We start from the raw sequence: 18,955 nt of genomic DNA, 5'->3' as shown, positions 1-18,955 counted from the left end.
AAACAAAAAAACCTAATGGCATCATTTCATGGGAGGAGGCTGAGGCGGCAATGTAGTCTGGCTATCATTTGGTGTTTCCTCTTTTGATGACCTCACCCCTCCCTTCCCCAGCAAGTCAATTGACAATTTGCATTAGCAGGGGTGTCCTGCCCACACCTGGTGTAACAGGTAATATTTCACTCTTGGATCAACTGCTTTCCTAAAACAGCTCTAAAGAACCTTAAAAAACAGAGAAGTGTAGGCACAAAACAATATCGCCTGCAAGAGGCTGGGGTGAAACTTTAAAGCTGGATATGAAAACATAGCCTCCCACTATAGCCATCCAACGAAAGCCAGACACAAAGTCCCAACCTTTAAGTTGTCTTGAAACAGCTCAGAGGTACCTGCAACTTCACAAAAGTGATTCCAGCCAAGCTACTCAAGAGTATGGTTTGAGCACCTGTGCACCAGACTGTCAATTAAACTCAGACAGACTCCAATTTCATTCCTCCTATAGGATCCCTGGAAAGCTGGAGTAGCAGCCAGGTAAATTTTCATAGAAAAATATTCTAGAACAATTTTCCCTAAATAAGCCTCAGTTCTTAATACATTTAAGATGCCCTGTGCTCATAACCCTTGATGACCCAATCTCATAGAAACTTTGGAATCCAGCATTAGACATCCAGTGATCTCAGCATGTGAGTTAACTATGCCTTCGCTGACTTGTCTTTTCTCTAAAGTTGGAAGCTCCTTGAAGACAAGGATTATGACAACCGATAGCAAATACTATCAAGCACATAATAGAACTGAACAAAAGCATTTATATTTATAATTTAAATCCAATATTTATAAGGAAGCTGATCTCAAAACACAATTCTTAAATTCCTACTGACTGAGGAGCTGCAGACAGTTTGTTGAGCCTGTTAGTTCCCATGGACAAGACTACACCACCGCCATGTCCCACTAGCTACAGCCCCCGTACATGTCTCTGTTCTCGAGGAACGTGGCCGACAACACCAGGTCTGAAGATTTACGTCGTGAATTTGATCGTTATGGTCCTATGGTTGATGTGTATGTTCCACTTGATTTCTACACTTGTCCAAGAGGATTGGCTTATGTTCAATTTAAGAATGTTCATGATGCTGAAGATGAGTTACATAATTTGGACAGAAAATGGATTTGTGGATGTCAAATTGACATCCAGTTTGCACAGGGGGGTGGGAAGACACCAAATCAAATGAAAGCCAAGGAAGGAAGGAATGTATACAGTTCTTCTGTCTATGATGATATGACAGATAGAGACATTCTAGAAGCCGAAGTTATGGAAAGAGATTAAGAAGTCGGTCTTTTGATTACAACTCTAGAAGATCTTATAGTCCTAGAAACAAACAGTAGACAGACTAGAAGACCACAGTATAGCAGAAGCTATTCCGACAATGACAGACCAAACGGCAGCTGGAATACCCAGTACAGTTCTGCTTACTACATTTCAGGAAAGAGCTGACAAAGTGGAAGAAGACCCAAGAAGTGCAGCTCAAGCGACCAAAGGGTGAGTGGAAGGTGCTGCAGTTTGAATGCTGTACAAATATTTTGACTCTAAGTCTGAAAAGATAAAAAGAATGTTACCGAAAACTACACAGAATAATTGAAGTCCCTTCAAGTTTGAAAGTAAGCATTTTAGGACAAATGAAAGGACGTTCAACTTTGTACTTGTGGAAACTAATCCCTAAATATGAATAGGTTATATTGACTCATGGGTAATAGGTCCATCATAAATGATTGAAAACTAGGATGTCTGAATGTCAAGGAAGACAGCTGTAGTCTCTTATGGTGCTTCTATTGGTCTGTCTCAAACTGAATTGGTGGGAAAAGATATGATCCAATATAAACTTTCTCTTTGGTTGTCTTCTAAAGTCAGTTCCAGTTTTGCTATTATTAGCAAACCTTGCCTATGTTTATTCTGGTGCCAGTGTTTTCTGCTTAATTGTTTGCTTTGTTGGCATCTGAGTTTGTTTATTGCACACCACATGCAGCTTACATCTTCCTCTTTCCCAGGTAAATTCCAAATATGATTCTTGATATCCAGCTAAGAGGGTCATCTCTTTCTCACCTCTTACCTAGTCAGTATATTCAGCAAACATTTATTGCACCCTTACTGTTGAGCAAAACGTTTTACCGGATAATTGGGGACAGAGAAACAGATATAATTCACTTAATAAATGTCTACTGAGAGCACAATCTAGTGAATCATTACAGCACCACCTCATTGTTTTGTTTGAGGTGTACTCGTAACAATTATTTTACACCAGTCATATCCTAATGTAATTATAAAACCCAATATATACTATCAAAGATAAGTAATTTTGTGGGTATCTGCCATTTTTAGGTATCCAGTATTTCTGTTTGCATCCCATTAATACAGATAATGAAAAATGATTTATTTTAATCTGTAATAAACTGATTTATTGTGCAGTGACTGTAATATACCAGAGTTATATTAAATTGTTAACTGCCTCTTCAAACACATATTAGGAAGTAATCCCAAAATAAGTATCAAACCTTGCGTTAGATATAAAGGAGACTCTTTGGGTGCTAAAATTACTATTTTGAGGCAGACAGAGCCGTTATCCCAACTGATTTAGTATGTTCTGTAATTGAGAAAATGTTCACCAGATTATACTTTTTAGTGATTTACATGAACATTTTATATGGGGCATGTTCTTTGTATAGTGAATAAATACCTTTTATAGTATCAGAAAAAAAAAATTTTCATGGAAAAAAATTCCTAATGAGGAACATGCATGTGTGCATACACACACACACACACACACACTCTCTCTCTCTCTCTCTCTCTCTCTCTCTCGGCTCTGGACTGATTTCATCCTGAATCTCACATCTCCAATGACTGACCATGTTTCCCCCCAAGGGGGTAGGGATGGAGATAGTATTTAGAGTTATCTAGGTCTGACTGAGTGATGGCCACATGGCCTGTCCTGGGTTTACACAATAAATTAGTAAGGGTGCAGACCCTCCCAGTCCTGTAGCCTTCTGACAACCCCAGATTGCTTCTGTGACTAGGGCCACCTCTCCGTGAAACAAAACAGTCCCAGGATAGTATGCTAGAAGTTATACTTTTATTAACATTTAGAGGATTAACATATAGTTATAAGGTCAACATAAGCCTTCCAAAGGAAGCACTTTATTTGGTTGAATTCCATCTTCAGAGACAAACGGGCAATTCCAGGACCTTTACAATAGCAATGGACCGTCAAAACACTGAACTGCCTCCAAAGTTTACAATCAGTGCAATACACACAATAAAATTTAAAGGTGCTCAATATCATGTTAGAATAGGATTTTGGATCTTTATTTTAAAAGAAGTTTTTTGATGATATAAGCACAGGAGGCAGAGCCAGTAAGAAGAATGAAACCAACATTTCTGGAAAAATACTCAGCATTAACATAACTTTTCATGTTCAGTAAACTTCTGTAATTGTAGATGTTACCAAAAAGGCATTGGACGCCTTTGTGCTACTGCTGGTGAGGCGAGCTACAGGCTTATTTAGACTGTGCATAACAACCTAAACGCTCCAAGACGAGACTGATAAAAACTCAAAGGAAAATCCCATTGCAGCTTTCTCTGCCTTTTAATTTTTTTCCCATCCTTAAAAAGAAAAACTGAGTAAATGATAAGTTCCTCTTTTTCCCTTTGTTTTTAAGTTATTTTCAGGGCAGGCTCTTTTAAAATTAGTCATTTTTACAAGACAACAATATCCTAGCACTGGAGAAACAACAGGCAGCAGATGAGGACGCGGAAACCCCACATTTCTACGATTTGTGAATATATATAAATGAATTCACAGTAGGATTCCCAGAGTAAATGATATATGTCAACTATCATCATATTACAACTCATCTCCTTTTTAATAAGCCCTGCTGGTATAGCATTGCTCTTTCCACAGAGCCACACAGACTGGTGAAGAAGCAAACACCAGTTAAGCACTTAAATCATTCATTTTCCATTCTTTTGTGGACCCAAGTGATACAAAAGGGGAAAAAAAAGGTGCAGGGGATACAGGGGGATTCAAGCATATTCTATATTGGATTTAACAGATGTTAAAAGACCAAGTTACTGCAGCTTATACTCTTTTCCTTATGTTGCAAGAAATTAATCTATCCAGACCCATGATATGAAAGATGCAATGCACATGCATTACTGAGGCTGTAAAAAGAGATTTTTAAAAAATCATATAGCATCCTTGTGGAGTAGAGAGTGGTCAGCATGACTGAGTGATGTTCAGAATGTCCCAGAGACACCTGGACCCCTGCTGACAGAGGAGCCCTCCTTGGAGCTGCTGGGACCATATTAACTATGCACCTGTTGGTTTGCCGAGTCAGAGGTGAGTTCCTGACTCTTCTCACCCTTTAGCATCCTGGCCTCAGTTTCATCTGCCAAACCAGCTGACTGTCCAATGCACTACAACTGGGTCATGATCTGTAGGGAATGGAAGCCTGTGGCTTATGTAGCAGTCCTGGGGCTCCCACAACTGGAGAGGCTTGCCAGCAGGTAGAGTTTTCAGTCCCCTGGACTCAGCCTCAGTTCTGAGGAAGGAAGAGTGAGAGGAGGCTCATGCTAGTTCTCTTTTTCAAACCTGAAGCCATTTCCTCTTCAACTGCCTACCCTTGGCATTTACTTGCTTGTGGTTTCTAGTCGCTGAGGGTTGACTGAGCTGCTCCTGAAGTGTGGTGTGTGGTCAACCTGGTTTGCTGAGAGGAATTAATTTTTCTAATTTCCAAACACGCAATGAACCACTGAACAAAGATGGACCTAACCTTTAGGACCTGTCTTTTCAGTCCTGTCCCTTTGACTTCTATAAGAATTCCTTGTCTTAGTTTCATAAATAGTGATGAGTTGGAATGCTCAAGGTGACCACCTAGTTGCCAAAGCCAAACAAAAGAATAAAAATGCCCTATTTCATCCTTTGGCTTCTGAAGATGATGTCATTCACAGATGCTCAAGGCCAATTATTTCTCTTGACTTTCTGTACCAGGTAAGAGAGACACTGCTCTAAGGTGCAAATGGCCACAGGCTACATGACCTTAGTTTTTCCTCAAAGATCCGTAAGGGAAAGGAACTTTAGTCAAAAGCAAACTCCAGTAATTCAGGGTGGCTTGAAGAGCACATGAAATGCAGAAGGTGCAGCCACGGGATCACTTGGAGGACTATGAGAGACTTCTAACAGTCTTTGGTGCTGAAAGTGCTAAAATTCTAAGATGCAAATCTTGGAATTCATGGAAAGGAGAGGAATTTTCACTTTGCAGTGAGCTAGTACAGAGGTGAGATACTTGTTCACAAAGCACCATGATCTGCAGTTCTCATTAATGGGGAAATGACAGGAATTAGATGGACTGGAACATTCCTTGACCTTATGAAAGGCTGACAGGCAAGACAGCAGGGCTGGCACACGAGCTGGAATTTGACTTCCGGTTTGGGCCCTTCTGGACCCCTGAAGACGGCTCCAAACAAAAATGTGTGTGTGCATGCACACAAGCCCAACACCCCCAGAAGCAGGGGCGGGGAACAGGTGGGGAAGTGTCTAAAGAGCCAATGTTTACTAAGATGAGAGTCCGTAATCAGAAAAGGACCACTGGACATTTAATGGACTTTGGAAAAGATGAAGTATTTTCTAATGTAAACAATATGGGAATACATAAATGGAGTTAGGGTGCTCAGTCTACCGGCTGTATGTCTGACCCTCCTTACCCAGATTCTGTGAGTCTCTCCAGGAAACCAGTGGTAAAGTTTTCACAAAAGGCACAGTGTGAAATCTGGACAGGTCAGACTGAACACCGGGTGGGCTGAGAGCCAAGGAGCAAGTGAAAGATGGGAGCGCTGTCTAGTTGTCTGTGGCCCTTGGCAGAGTGGGGAGGGAGGTGAGGGGCTGCATGGGAAACAAGCCCCTCAGTAAGACTGGTCCCCAAAAGGATGGCCAGACTGGGCCATGAGGCTAGCTGAGCCACGAGTTGCATGCTCTAAAAAGAAAAGAAATAAAAAGGCAAGCAGCTGAACGGCGTGGGATGTCATTTCAGGTTGAGATTTCAAATGCTATGCTCCAGACCAGACCCAGAGCCTGTGCACACGGGCATGTCTGAGGCCTATGGAGACAAGCAGACCGGACGGTTTCTCCTGGGCAGGCTCACCCCGAGGCTCGCTGTGCGCACCACCTCTAGGGATCTACAACACAAAAAGAAAGAGAAGAAAAACTTTCTGTTAGAGAAGAAGGCAGCAGGCTGGTGGCGGGCATTTTGCTCTTCCATGCAAATGGCCGCCCTGGGGGAAGGGTGAGGAGGGAAGGAGAAGGAGGGAAAGGTAGGAGGACGGGCTTTTAGAGCATGCTCTGAGACAAGGAACTTTCGCTGTTTTATCCCAATAGTGAGCTAGTCTTTCCTTCAGGGCTAAGAGAAGCCCCCGTAGAAGACTGGTGAAGCCATCCACCCCAACTAATCTTCCCGATACATATATTTTAGAGAGAAAGAGAGAGATGTGATCAGATTCCCAGAACAATGCCAGAAAAATAAAGGCCCGATTCCCCTAATTCTTTAAACAGTAAATATAAAATCTTTAGTGAAAAGGAAAACTTATCACTTAGCGCTTATTGAGCAATAAACAGTGAAAGTTCTTCATCTTGAGGAGGGAGAAAAGAAACAAGAGAAACAGACTTGTCAAGCCCTCAAGTACACACAGGGTGAGAACAAGGAAGATGTCATCATTTACAAGGAAAAACAAAGGCAGAATTTTAAAAAAGCATTTGGCTAGAAAATTTCCCATTACTAAAGATGAAAGGATTAAATATTCATATTATATAGAATAATTTTCTTGGAAAGGTGAAAAATCATTTAAAATACACAACAATGAGAAAAATATAACGTTTATTAGGCAGATGCAAGGGTACAACTAACAGATGCAAGACAGACTCTTTTCTTTTAGAATAAGAATAGAAAGAAACAATCACATTGGCCGTATTCAGACAAAACTTACTCAGAACCAAGTGTCTAAATAAAGTCAAGTGTGGAGCAGCCAGCAGGGAACCTAGCTAGGAGTAACAGTCCTTGTGGCTTCCCCAGCAGTTATAAAAACAAAAACGTCATTAAGCAGCAAAATAGCCAATAAAACAAACAGATAAAAGAGTAAAATGTTAAAACAATGAATTCAAGTAATCCTTTTAGCTTTTAAATTGCAGTATATACAAATATATTCTGTGGGGGAATTATGGAAATATTTAACAGAAAAAAAGCAATTTAAAAAATAAAAACAAAACCACAGAAGAAAGTCACAATCCAGCTGACCAGTGGAAAGTTAGTCTAAATATTTTGGCAATTTTTAAATAATCACATCTCAGACACCACACACACACAAAGTGCACTGGCATTATTAAAAATAAAACAACTGCTCTGAGTGATGGGCTTCAGAAAGCAGCAGCCTTGCTTGGGCAAGGCCATGTGGATAGGAGGGCTTAAGGCAAGTGTTCTTTGGGGTGAGGTTTGATAGATTTATTAACAAGGCAGGGAGGAATGGCTTCTACATATACATTATAAACCTGCAAGTGTAGCTCTAAAATAAAGGAAGGAAACTTTATCAACAAGTTGAGGCTTTGCTTCTTTTATTTTAACAGAGAATTGCTGGAAGAAAACAAAGCATAATTTGAGTGGAAATGGAAATTCCTGATATTTGGGGAATTGTTACAGTACTTTTTACAATACTTCACTCATTGACTAGAGGAACTGGAACTACAAAATGCAACTGTTTAGTGAATATCACATCTATTCACCTGTTATAGGTGCTGATGCCTACAACTTAAAATAATGATCATAACGTATGTGCCAAACCATCCCCCCCATCCCATGCAACCATCTGTTATTTTCTAAATCAAATTTGCACAACTCTAAAGAAAAAAATATGAAACAACTTCAAGGCAGGCTTTTAAAAAGGTCAATGCTGTCTTGCTCCATTTTAGACCTTTCAAGTGTTTAGTAGTAACTGTTTGGAAATGAGTTTGTCATCAGATAGGAAGATTTTAATCAGATTTTAATATCTTGGGTCCCCCATTCGCTAGGTTACCATGCCTAAAGCTTGGTAACTGCCTACTGCTTGTTAAAACAAATCCCTGTGGTTTAAGGGCCAGCTCGTTTTCTTGCTGCAATCCTAAAAAATGGAGAACTGAAACAATTTCCCAGAAAAGATCTGGGGTCAGGTTGAATGGCCATATTGATATTATGTCAGTAATCTTTTAAAATAAATTTTAATTACACAATTAACATATATTTTAAAAATCAGGCTGGTCAACATCAATTTACTGGATTTGATTTTATATTATAATTTTGTAATCTGTATCCATTGGGGGAAACTATGGAAGTACACACAGGACCTCTGTGTACCATATTTATAATTTCCTGACAATTTCTCTCCATATATATATTTTTAATCATACTGTCATTAAGTAAAGGTCACAAAATTCCATTTTGGTAGCCCTTGTGACATTTAAGCTAACTCTGCTAGAATCTTCAAACATAGACCACCCAACACAACCTGTTTCTAGTCCCCTGATGTGCAGCTGTTGCTTTAAAAATCAGCTGTAAATTGACTTGAGCTTACAAAACGAGCCCATAATGTAGAGGCAAGAAGATAATTTTCCTATTTAAAAGTTAGAAGGACATGAATAAATAATTTCCCAAGTCAAACAAAAAGAAAACTCTCAACCCAACGCCTTCATTCTGACCCATTTACAGCTGGTTTGCTGTAATCCAGGTCAGATTCCCATCACTGGGCACAATTAACACTGTGCATGGCACCTGTCTGCACATGCAACCAATTTCATTATCTATCCTCCTCCTTCAGTGCCAGTTTAAAAATGCAAATTCCTATGTGGCCCAGATTTCTTAAAAGAGAGTGAGGAATTTTATTTTATTCTGGCTAAAGTTAATCATATAATTTTCTAAAATGAACATTATGTCTGCTGCTTAAAACAATTCCCAGTAAATTGAAACCCTTAGATACCATCAACTACGCACCCCCCCCCCCCCCCTTTGAAAAGCCATGAGCTGAGATCTACCTCTGTGTGGAAGCAGTTGCCCCTGCGCTGCCTTCTATTTATAGCTCCACCTGGGGGAGTGTGAGCTGCTAGCGCTCCACTTGCCACAAAACTTCCAGCAGAAACGAACCAAGTGTCAGAAAATAAATGAGAATTGAGGCGTAGACATGCACTGTTTTTATGTAAGCTCATCTAAACAGCATTAACACTTCTGATCAACTGTATCAATTTGGCAAGTAAGATCAGTGGTATCATATGTAAAAATCCACTGGTGAATTGACCAGACTTTGTTCCAGAGTTCAATTGGCTGCTTGGGATCATAAAGACATAATAGAATAATCAAGATAAACTAAGTAAAAACACTACACATTTTTAGTACCAATGACAGGATTTTCTGATTTACTTCTTTACTCAACAGGGGAGATTTTATTTTATGATTTCTTCTAAAGTGAATAATTGTAAGATTTAATAAACTAGCAGAGTTCAATTTATTAAGTTATAAAATGTAACATTCTACTGTAGTTCAATTTATGGTGGACACTAGGTATAAATAAGAGAGCTGATGTCTTCTGCATCTCCGTGATGTCTGTGGACTTTTTAATTCAGAAATATTGATTTAAAGCTAGAAGGCAACTTTTTTTTTTGTCATCGTTATCTAAAGATGCTGCCAAAAGAAGGAATGCTTATCAGATTTCAAATGACACAGTTTTAAATTGACAGTTGTCAGCTTTCCATATAAAACATCATCTCAGCAAGTGAAACTAGCCAAGGAAATTCAGGTATACAAGGTTTAAAAGTCCACTGCGTGGCTGCATGAAAGCATGGGCTGTGGTGCTCTCCATCCAGTCTTTTGAAGAACTGCCTGTAACAGTCACAGTTGTGAGGGCAAACAATTCCAATTTTTTTAAAAGTTTTTTTTAAGTGATATTAAATATAAGTCTTAGCACCTTTGGCATTTTTGTCCAAACAGACTTCGACGTATGAAGTGGGGACATAACCCTCTTCATCTTCATTTCTCCGAATGCGGGTCCACCCATCCCCTTTGTCTTCCTCTATAACATACAGTGTTTCTCCTTCAGCCACTGAAATGGTTCCTTCATTCTGACCTGAAAAAAAATATCAGAGCATTTTAGGTTTCCTACTAAATCCAGGTAGAGAGCAGACAAGGACCTATGCAATGGAAACAAGTACAGTAAAAGACGAGACCGTACAAAATCCATCCTCCTTTGATGTGTTGGATGCAGTTACCACCACTGATCTCTCACCAACTACCCCAAAACTTCCACCCAGAAACTTTCATGTCCTCACATCCTGCCTTTCTAAGGATCCTTGTCTAATTTCTCCCTTCCCAAATGGCAGGTACTTCCCTCTGCTCTAGTGTTTTCACTCTCTCTCAGATCCCTCTCTTGAGGTAAAACCACTCCCGTGCTTCAGTTATAGCTTTTTAAACAGTAACTCCGCATCTCTTTCTCCAGTTATGGGCCTTTTTCACGGGTAAGGTCCCATTTTCCTACTGCCTGCAGCACATTTCCACCTTGATGTTGTCCTGGCCCCTGAAACTCAACATGGGTGAATCTGGACTCACTGTTTTCCTCCCAAATTAGATCTTCCTAATTTCCTATTTCACCGCACATCTCCATTCTTCCAGAAATGTAACTTTGGTAATCATCTTTGATTTCCTCCTGTCCTTGTTCCCAATTTCCTATCAGTCCTGAGTCCAACCAGTTTGTCAACTGCAGCATCTCTTGTGCCTGTAACTTACTTAGGGCCCCAAGAGTGTTCTGAAAGACAAATTGTTTAGGGAACTGTTATAGGAGTACTGTGGGGTGGGGGAAGGTTTGGACATAAAGTAAAACGGGGAACATTTTATCTGGTACTTCTCTTTCCTGTTTTGTTACAACAAACATTTAGTCTATTAAAGGCTCTGAGAAGGCCTGTAGTAAAGAAATCTCTAAAATTAATTTATTCCAGGGCTTCCCAAACTTATTTGAGCTCCAATTGCTTTTTTTCACAGCAGCCTTATTAACATTCTGCAGGATATTGTTTCAAGATTCATTCGTTTAGGAAACACTAGGCTAGTCTTTCTGACCATTATCCATGTTTTCTAATTGATGACAATAAACCTAAGCTACAGCTCTGATCATATCAACCGTCTGCTCAAATACTTGCACAGCTCCCCACTATCAAATAAAATCCAAATGCTTCTCTAACCCAAGCACCCCTTGCCCCACTGGCACATCCCACTTTCTGGTCTTATGTTTCACTGTTACCACCTAAGGGATCTAAGCTCCAGCCACAGTGAGGCCCATGGTTTCCTCACCTCTATGATTGGCAATGCCCGGCCCTCTGAAAACACAGCAGCACAGCGCGTTCTCTAAACCCTCTTAAGGAAGTCATCTGATTCCCCCATGACTCCCCCTCACTCTATGCTCCTCCTCTGGTAAATGATACAAGCTGCCCTCTCCAATATGTGTATCTGCTTTATTTCCCTCAGGGCAGGTGCTATACCATACACCTCATCCCATCCATTCGGGGTCCTTTTTAAGACAGGTGCTCCATGAATATTGAACAAATAGATGAAATACTATCTGCTATAGATGAGCTCATTGAAAGCTGTTAAAATGCATGCACCTTATCTCAAAACATGCAGCCACCAACCCAATAATAATAATAACATGGATGGTGATGATGATAATAATACTATGAGTAGAACAAAAGAATAAAGTTGTGGAATGCTTCATAAGAAGGTTCTGATCACAGAAAGAGAAGAGTGACTCAGATACAGTTTATTAAAAAAACAGGAAATCCAGAGGACATGAAGAGCTACCTTCAAACGTGTAGAGAGCTTTACAAGTCCCTATGGCAGGAAGGGGTTCCTCGTCATCAAATTCATCGTCGAAATCTGTGGCTAGCACCTTCACCTCACTCTCCTGACTCTGCTCCTCTGTGTAACTGCCATCCGGGCTGCTCAAGAAAGAAAAACACACAGCAACTATAGCGACTGACTCCAGTGAGGTTGCAAATTCAGTCCATGCAACCACTAGGTGTTTGCAGGCCCAAGTGTTGTAATTAAGACCGTCTTAAATTGTACCACATGCCTAGATCACTATTCCCATTTTAAGTTCTAAATTTGTACCAAGAAAAAACTTAAAAGTCAATCAAAATAGACATTTTAGTATCTAACTAGTGGCATATGCTCATTTACAGATTCCAGAAGTTAGAAATAAATACAAAGCAAAATTGCTCCTTTGCTAGAAAGCAGGCTAACAAAACAAATGGTACCATACAGATACTGTACCTTTCTCGGTCTTGTGCACAGTTAGTGACTGATGGTGGGTTTTGGGTATCATACAATCCACTCTGCCGACGGGCCTGTTCACCTCGCACTGGGAGCCTGCCTTCAACCTCAGCCAGCCAGGCCTGGAAGCAAAAGCAATGACAGCCTCTGGCCTGAACTCATCGGAGAACCAGACCACAAAGCCAATGTCCCAAACTCAGAGCCTGCTTGTTGGTCATTTAAACTGATATGAAAAGGCTTTTATGGGGCAGAATCTCCAATTTATTTGCACTTGACTGTGCACATGTACTGAAAGGTAATGGTTTAAAGTTCACCCAAAGCTGGAGAAGAAGCAAATTTATATTTATGCAATTGTCCAGAATTTGGTAGAAAGAACACTGGATTCTGTTATACTCTTGGGTTTCTAAGCAGCTGGATGATCTTGGACAAGTCACTTCTAGTCCCTTCTGGTTCCAAAAATCGTACAATCATGAGATCACACTGGGAACACGGGGGCACTGCTTGTGCACTTATGCAGTGACTCAATTTGAAAGCCATACTTTCTTTTTTTTAGGTGTACACATTTTTTTTTTTTTAATGGAGAAGAAACTCGTACATAGGAAATCAAAGTAGATAAAATCATCTTCGGCAACATTTGAAATAGCATAAGGAAGGCAAAGAAGTAAAAATGATCAGAAAAGGACATTTCTAGAGTCGAAAAGAACAAATAATAATGACTGGTAGATTCTAAAGAGAATGGAAAAAGCTGTCTCTGACCCTTCTTTGCTAGAAATAATCAATTCTAATTGGTATAGTAGTTACTAATTCATTTTTCCATGCTATGTAAGTCTTTAAATTTGGGTGGGTGTTTGAAAAAGAGGCTTTTGGTCCACAGCTTGAGTGTTCCTCCTTCCCCTTAAAACATTTAAGTTATTTGCAATTCCTACTCATTTCTCATGTGTGTGTTACTAATTTTCACATACATAACCTTTTGAAAATGGGTCCTCTGGAAGAACAATAACATATTGCAATTTGATTTTCTAAATTCCATTTTTGAGTCACTGAGATGATGGGTGATTGTATATTCCTGATTATATCCATTATTACCATGAGATGAGACAGAACAAAGTTAAGTGAAATGCTTAAATTAACAACACTGTATATAAATACAACTTAAAACAGTGTTACTTTTAGGGAATACAGTTAAAATGGGATATACTGAAAAGCAGAACATTCAATGGATGACAGTACATTTTTCCTTTTATCATAACTCATGAAACAACCCGACATTCCAAGCTGCATCTCTCCCAAAGAAATGTTGACATACTTAAAGACACCCATTTCTTTTTCGTCCCCTTCCCCCAAGCCCCAATAAAGCTTTTCAACAACAGCTTCTTCATACCTCAAATTTCTGGGTCTCTTGTCGCAATTTTTCTATATTTTGGCCAACTTCTATTAATTTGTGATCCAAACTAGCTGGGTCTCCCATTTGAGGATTCTTTAGGTAGACATCTTTCATTTTCGTTATGGCTTCTCTGGAAAAAAGAAGGAGCAGAACATGGTAAAAGGTTTATTGCTGTCAGTCAATTATATTCTCCTATCACTTTGAAAATCAAGTGAATGGGAGTGTGGGAAGATTATATCTGAGTGTGGTTTTGAAGGGAATATTGGGGCCAGCTTTCATTCTCCAAGTTCTCTGTAAGTATTCTGCTACCAAAATCTGGATAATCCAGAGACTGTTTTTTTAAATTTCTGTTGCCTTTTCTGATTGGTGTCTCCCTTTTGTCTCTAGCAAGTGAGAAACATAAATTGATCCTGCCCCTCCCTGTGCCCTAAGCAACAATAAAAACAAACAAAACCCAAATATTTCCATGGGCACATTCTTCAGGCAAACCAAAGCTACAAATGGCACCTTAGGTCTTGTGGGCTGCAGTTTACCTTGTGAAGAAACACAGTTAATTGCTTTGGAAATTGTACCACTTCAGCAATTAGGAAGGAAAGTGGATCCATAGCTAGTACCCACGATAGGTGGCCACAGCGCCTGAAAGTTCTAAATTGCAAGACTCCACGCCCTTCCTGAAATCGCATCTGCAAAGCCGGCCCGCGGTAGCCTGAGTGAGGAATCTTAGAGAAGAGCTGCAGGCAGGTGTGTAGGCTGTCTCTGGGCCAAAAAAGCTGTACTAACTTTAATCTTAGTTTACGCAGGATTAAAATTATTCAAAGATTGGAGCAAATGACTCTTTGCTGGGGGTAAGGAGAGAACTTTAATGAGCTTTGGCAAAAGAACATCCAAACCAATGACACAACACAAGACCAGCAAACCAAAATATAGGAGTCATGGGAAATAGTTTAACTGAGTTTAACTGAAAATAGAGGCATAACAGAAGAGAATGTCCACTCATGCTCACCACCCCTCTACTCGCCTGCAGGCACCGGAGCCCATGCACGCTGCCTACCTTCCCTGGCTCCCCCCAAGACCAACTCTCCACGGGAGCTCTGGCTCCGCCTGGGCGCCCAGCCCTTTACCTTGCTCGTCTCTTCCCTCCATAGCATGTAAAACTTTCCAATGTTACATTATTTATATATTATTAAGCTTATGGTTTATTGTTTGTCTCTTCTCACTAGAATGAAAACTACGAGGCTAGGATCTTTATTTTGTTAACTTGATGCATCCCAAGCACCAGGACAATACATGGCAAAGAGGAGATGCTCAATTAATATTTGTTAAATGAAATAAATGTTCTTATGACAAACTGTACTGTTGTCCATCTTTATAAAAACTCTCTTTTGACTTCATGGCCTACACATCCAGCTACTGCCCTATTTCACAGTAAAACTCTAAACTCATTAATTTTCAATTCTTCTCCTCCAACTATCTGGTGATCAATCTCTCTGGAAGTTTATCAATTTTATTAGTCATTTCAAAGAAACCAACTTTTGGATCTGTTGATCCTCTTTGTTGTATGAGTATATTTTGGTTAATTAATTTACTACTCCCTTTCTTCTATTTTCTTTGAGTTGAATTTGCTACTCTTTTTCTAACTTCTTGAGATGGATAGTCAGCTCACTGATATCTGCCTTCTTTGTTTCTAATGTGCATTGAAACTTATTCATTTCCCTTTATAAGCAAGGCTTTAGTGACATCCCAGAAACTAGGCAGCATGTTACTAATGGTTCTGTTCTGTTACACATATTTTCTAATTTCTATTGTGATTTCTTCTTTAGACTACTTGTTATTTACAACCTCATTTAAAAAAATTTATGTATTTTTTAAATTTATTTTTTTAATTGAGGTTGTTCACATACCATACAATTATCCAAAGATCCAAAGTGTACAATCAGTTGTCCATGGTACCATCATACAGCTGTGCATCCATCACCACAACTGATATTTTTTCAATTTTTAGAACATTTTCATTACTTCAGAAAAGAAATAAACACAAAAAAAGGAAACTCAAATCCTCCCATACCCTAACCACCCCCTGTCCTCCATTATTGATTCATAGTTTTGGTATAGTATATTTATTACTGTTGATGAAAGAATGTTAAAATACTACTAACTGTAGTATGTAGTTTGCAGTAGGTATATATTTTTTCCTATATGCCCCTCTATTATTAACTTTTAGTTATAATGTCATACATTTGTTCTAGTTCATGAAGAGATTTCTAATATTTGTACAGTTAATCATGGACATTGTCCACAAGATTCAGTGTTTTATACATTCCCATCTTTTAACCTCCAACTTTCCTTCTGGTGACACAGTGACTCTGAGCTTACTCTTTCTACCACCTTCACACACCATTCAGCACTGTCAGTTATTCTCACAATGTGCTACCATCACCTCTGTCCATTTCCAAACGTTTAAGTTCACCCTAGTTGAACATTCTGCTCATAATAAGCAACCGCTCCCTGTTCTTTAGCTCTTTCTATATCCTGGTAACTTATATTTCATGTCTATGAGTTTACATATTATAATTAGTTCATATCAGTGAGACCCTGCAATATTTGTCCTTATGTGTCTGTCTATTTCACTCAATATAGTGCCCTCAAGGTTTCTTCATCAAACCATTTTTTAAAAAATGGTTTTGTTCACACACCACACAGTCCATCCTAAGTAAAGAATTGTTGGTTCCCTGTATAGTCATGTATTTATGTATTCAGCACCATCGCCACTATCTATATAAGGACAGCTCCATTTCTTCCACAAAGAAGGAGGAAGAGTCAAGGAAGGTAGAGGGACAAAATAAAAAGAAAGAGAGAGAAAAAAAATCAAACAAACATGACAGCTAGAAGGCAACAAAAGGGAAGATAGCATTAACCTGAAGTAGAACAAAGAGTCAGACAACATCACCAATGCCAGGAGTCCCATACCCTACCCCCATATCCCCACCCCACCTCCATTTGCATTTAGCTTTGGTATATTGCCTTCGTTATATTAAAGGAAGCATAATACAATGTTTCTGTTAATTATAGTCTCTAGTTTGCATTGATTGTATTTTCCCCCTGATTCCACCCTATTTTTAACACCTTGCAATATTGACATTCATTTGTTCTACCTCACGTAAAAGCATATTTGTACCTTTTATTACAATCATTGAGAACCCTAGGTTTCATTGAGTTATATAGTCTGAGTCTTTATCTTTTGTCTTTCGTTCTGGTGTCCCACATAGTCCTAACCTTCCTCTTTCAACCACACTCACAGTCATCTTTGTTCAGTGTACTTACATTGCTGTGCTACTATCTACCAAAATTTTTTCCAAACCTCTCACTCCTGTCTTTTCCTTTCTGTCTGTAGTGCTCCCTTTACTGTTTCTCCTTCATATTTGAAGGACAGTTTTGCTGGATATAGGATTCTTGGTTGGTGGTCTTTGTCTTTCAGTATCTTAAATATATCACCCCACTTCCTTTTTGCCTCCATGGTTTCTATTGAGAAATCCGCACATAGTCTTATCCAGCTTCCTTTGTATGTGATGAATTGCTTTTCTCTTGCTGCTTTCAGGATTCTCTATCTCTGATGTTTGATAATCTAATTAAGTAGTGTCTTGGCACAGGTCTATTCAGATCTATTCTGTTCAGGGTACACTGTGCTTCTTGGATCTGTAATTTTATGCCTTTCATAAGAGATGGGAAATTTTCATTGATTATTTTCTCTATTATTGCTTCTGCCCCTTTTCCCTTCTCTTCTCCTTTGGGACACCAATGACATGTACATTCCTGCATTTCATTTTGTCCTTAAGTTTCCGGAGACGTTGCTCATATTTTTCCATTCTTTATCTGTTCTTTTGTGTGTAGGCTTTCAGGTGCCTTGTTCTCCAGTTCCTGAGTGTTTTCTTCTGCCTCTTGAGATCTGCTGTTGTATATTTCCATTGTGTCTTTTACCTCTTGCGTTGTGCCTTTCATTTCCATAGATTCTGCTAGTAGTTTTTTCAAACTTTCAATTTCTACCTTATGTACGTCCAGTGTTTTCATTATATGCTTCACCTCTTTTGCCACATCTTCCCTAAACTTTTTGAATTGATTTAGTATTAGTTGTTTAAATTCCTGTATCTCAGCTGAAGTGTAAGTTTGTTCCTTTGACTGGGCCATAACTTTGTTTTTCTTAGTGTAGGTTGTAGTTTTCTGTTGTCTAGGCATCTGGTTTCCTTGGTTACCCCAATCAGGTTTTCCCAGACCAGAAGGGGCTCAGGTCTTGGAAGGAGGGAATACTATCTGGTTTCCCTGAGGGTGTCTTAGAAGTTTGGTACACCCTGTGAGGCCTCAAGTCACCGTGCTTTTCTGCCCAGCAGGTGGCACCTGTCAGCCTGTAGCTCCAGACTGGTGTAAGGAGGTATGGCCCATGGCTGTTTTCCTCCAGGCTCTGGGGTTTGGTTCTGATAGGAAGGCGGGTAGTAAAACTTGGCATCACCTTCTTCCTCATAGGGAAGATATACCCTCTAGGGAGAGGTCATTTACATTTGAATAGTCTCTCTGCCTGTGCTATCTACACCCTTGTCTGGGTCAGAGCACTGGGAACTGAAAATGGCTGAGGCTTTCTCTGAGCCAAAAAAGGTATAGAAAGCCCCCTTCAGGGCCAGTCCATGGCCACCCTCTGGCTCTCCAAGGTCAGTCATCACCAATAGCCTCTGTCTACTTGTTGGGGATTCATATCTTGTATTGAGCAGTCCACATTTGTTAATTAAAATCCCAGTTGGAGCTGGGCTGAGCTATATTTGCTTGCTTGGAGAGTGCTGCTCTCTAGCACCATGAGGCTTTGCAGTTTGGGCCATGGGGGGAGGGGGCTCCTGGCTTGGGTCCACAGTTTTTACTTACAGATTTTATGCTGTGATCTTGGGCATTCCTCCCAATCCAGGTTGGTGTATGATGAGTGGACAGTCACATCTGTCCCCCTGCAGTTATTCCAAATTGTTTACTAGTGGTTCCTGGTTGTTTATTAGTTGTTCCAGGGGGACAAACTAGCTTCCACTCCTCTCTATGCTGCCATCTTCTTCCATCTCAATTTATTTATTTTTAATTGTGGTAAAATATATGTAACATAAAAATCATTTAAATCATTTTAAGTGAACAATTCTTTGACATTAAGTTCACTTCCAAATACTGTGTAACTTTCTC

General features: G+C 39.6%; 1 protein-coding gene and 1 pseudogene across 18 annotated transcripts in view; one reads left to right on the top strand and one right to left on the bottom strand.

Moving 5' to 3' along the window:
• The first annotated feature begins 934 nt into the window (after nucleotides 1-934).
• On the top strand, nucleotides 935-1,516 carry LOC119505372 (annotated as a pseudogene).
• Nucleotides 1,517-3,091: 1,575 nt separating this feature from the next.
• FNBP1 (formin binding protein 1) overlaps nucleotides 3,092-18,955 on the bottom strand; it is a 184,656-nt gene continuing 168,792 nt past the window's right edge. For 9 of the 18 annotated variants that reach the window (XM_037798144.1, XM_037798154.1, XM_037798149.1 and 6 more), the window contains 4 exons: nucleotides 13,748-13,880; nucleotides 12,367-12,488; nucleotides 11,896-12,032; nucleotides 6,892-10,174 (listed from right to left, as the gene is read on the bottom strand). In XM_037798144.1, the coding sequence (XP_037654072.1) occupies nucleotides 9,996-10,174; nucleotides 11,896-12,032; nucleotides 12,367-12,488; nucleotides 13,748-13,880 (571 nt within the window). In that variant the 3' untranslated portion in view covers nucleotides 6,892-9,995. Of the gene's footprint in view, nucleotides 6,215-6,891; nucleotides 10,175-11,895; nucleotides 12,036-12,366; nucleotides 12,489-13,747; nucleotides 13,881-18,955 lie in introns of those variants that run through there. The other 9 variants (XM_037798143.1, XM_037798147.1, XM_037798150.1 and 6 more) reach the window with 2 other exon arrangements.

The sequence above is a fragment of the Choloepus didactylus genome, chromosome 10 (genome assembly GCF_015220235.1).
Source record: "Choloepus didactylus isolate mChoDid1 chromosome 10, mChoDid1.pri, whole genome shotgun sequence".
NCBI lineage: Eukaryota > Metazoa > Chordata > Mammalia > Pilosa > Megalonychidae > Choloepus > Choloepus didactylus.
The sequence above is the reverse complement of the archived record's forward strand: the minus strand, read 5'-3'. Positions and strand labels throughout refer to the sequence as shown.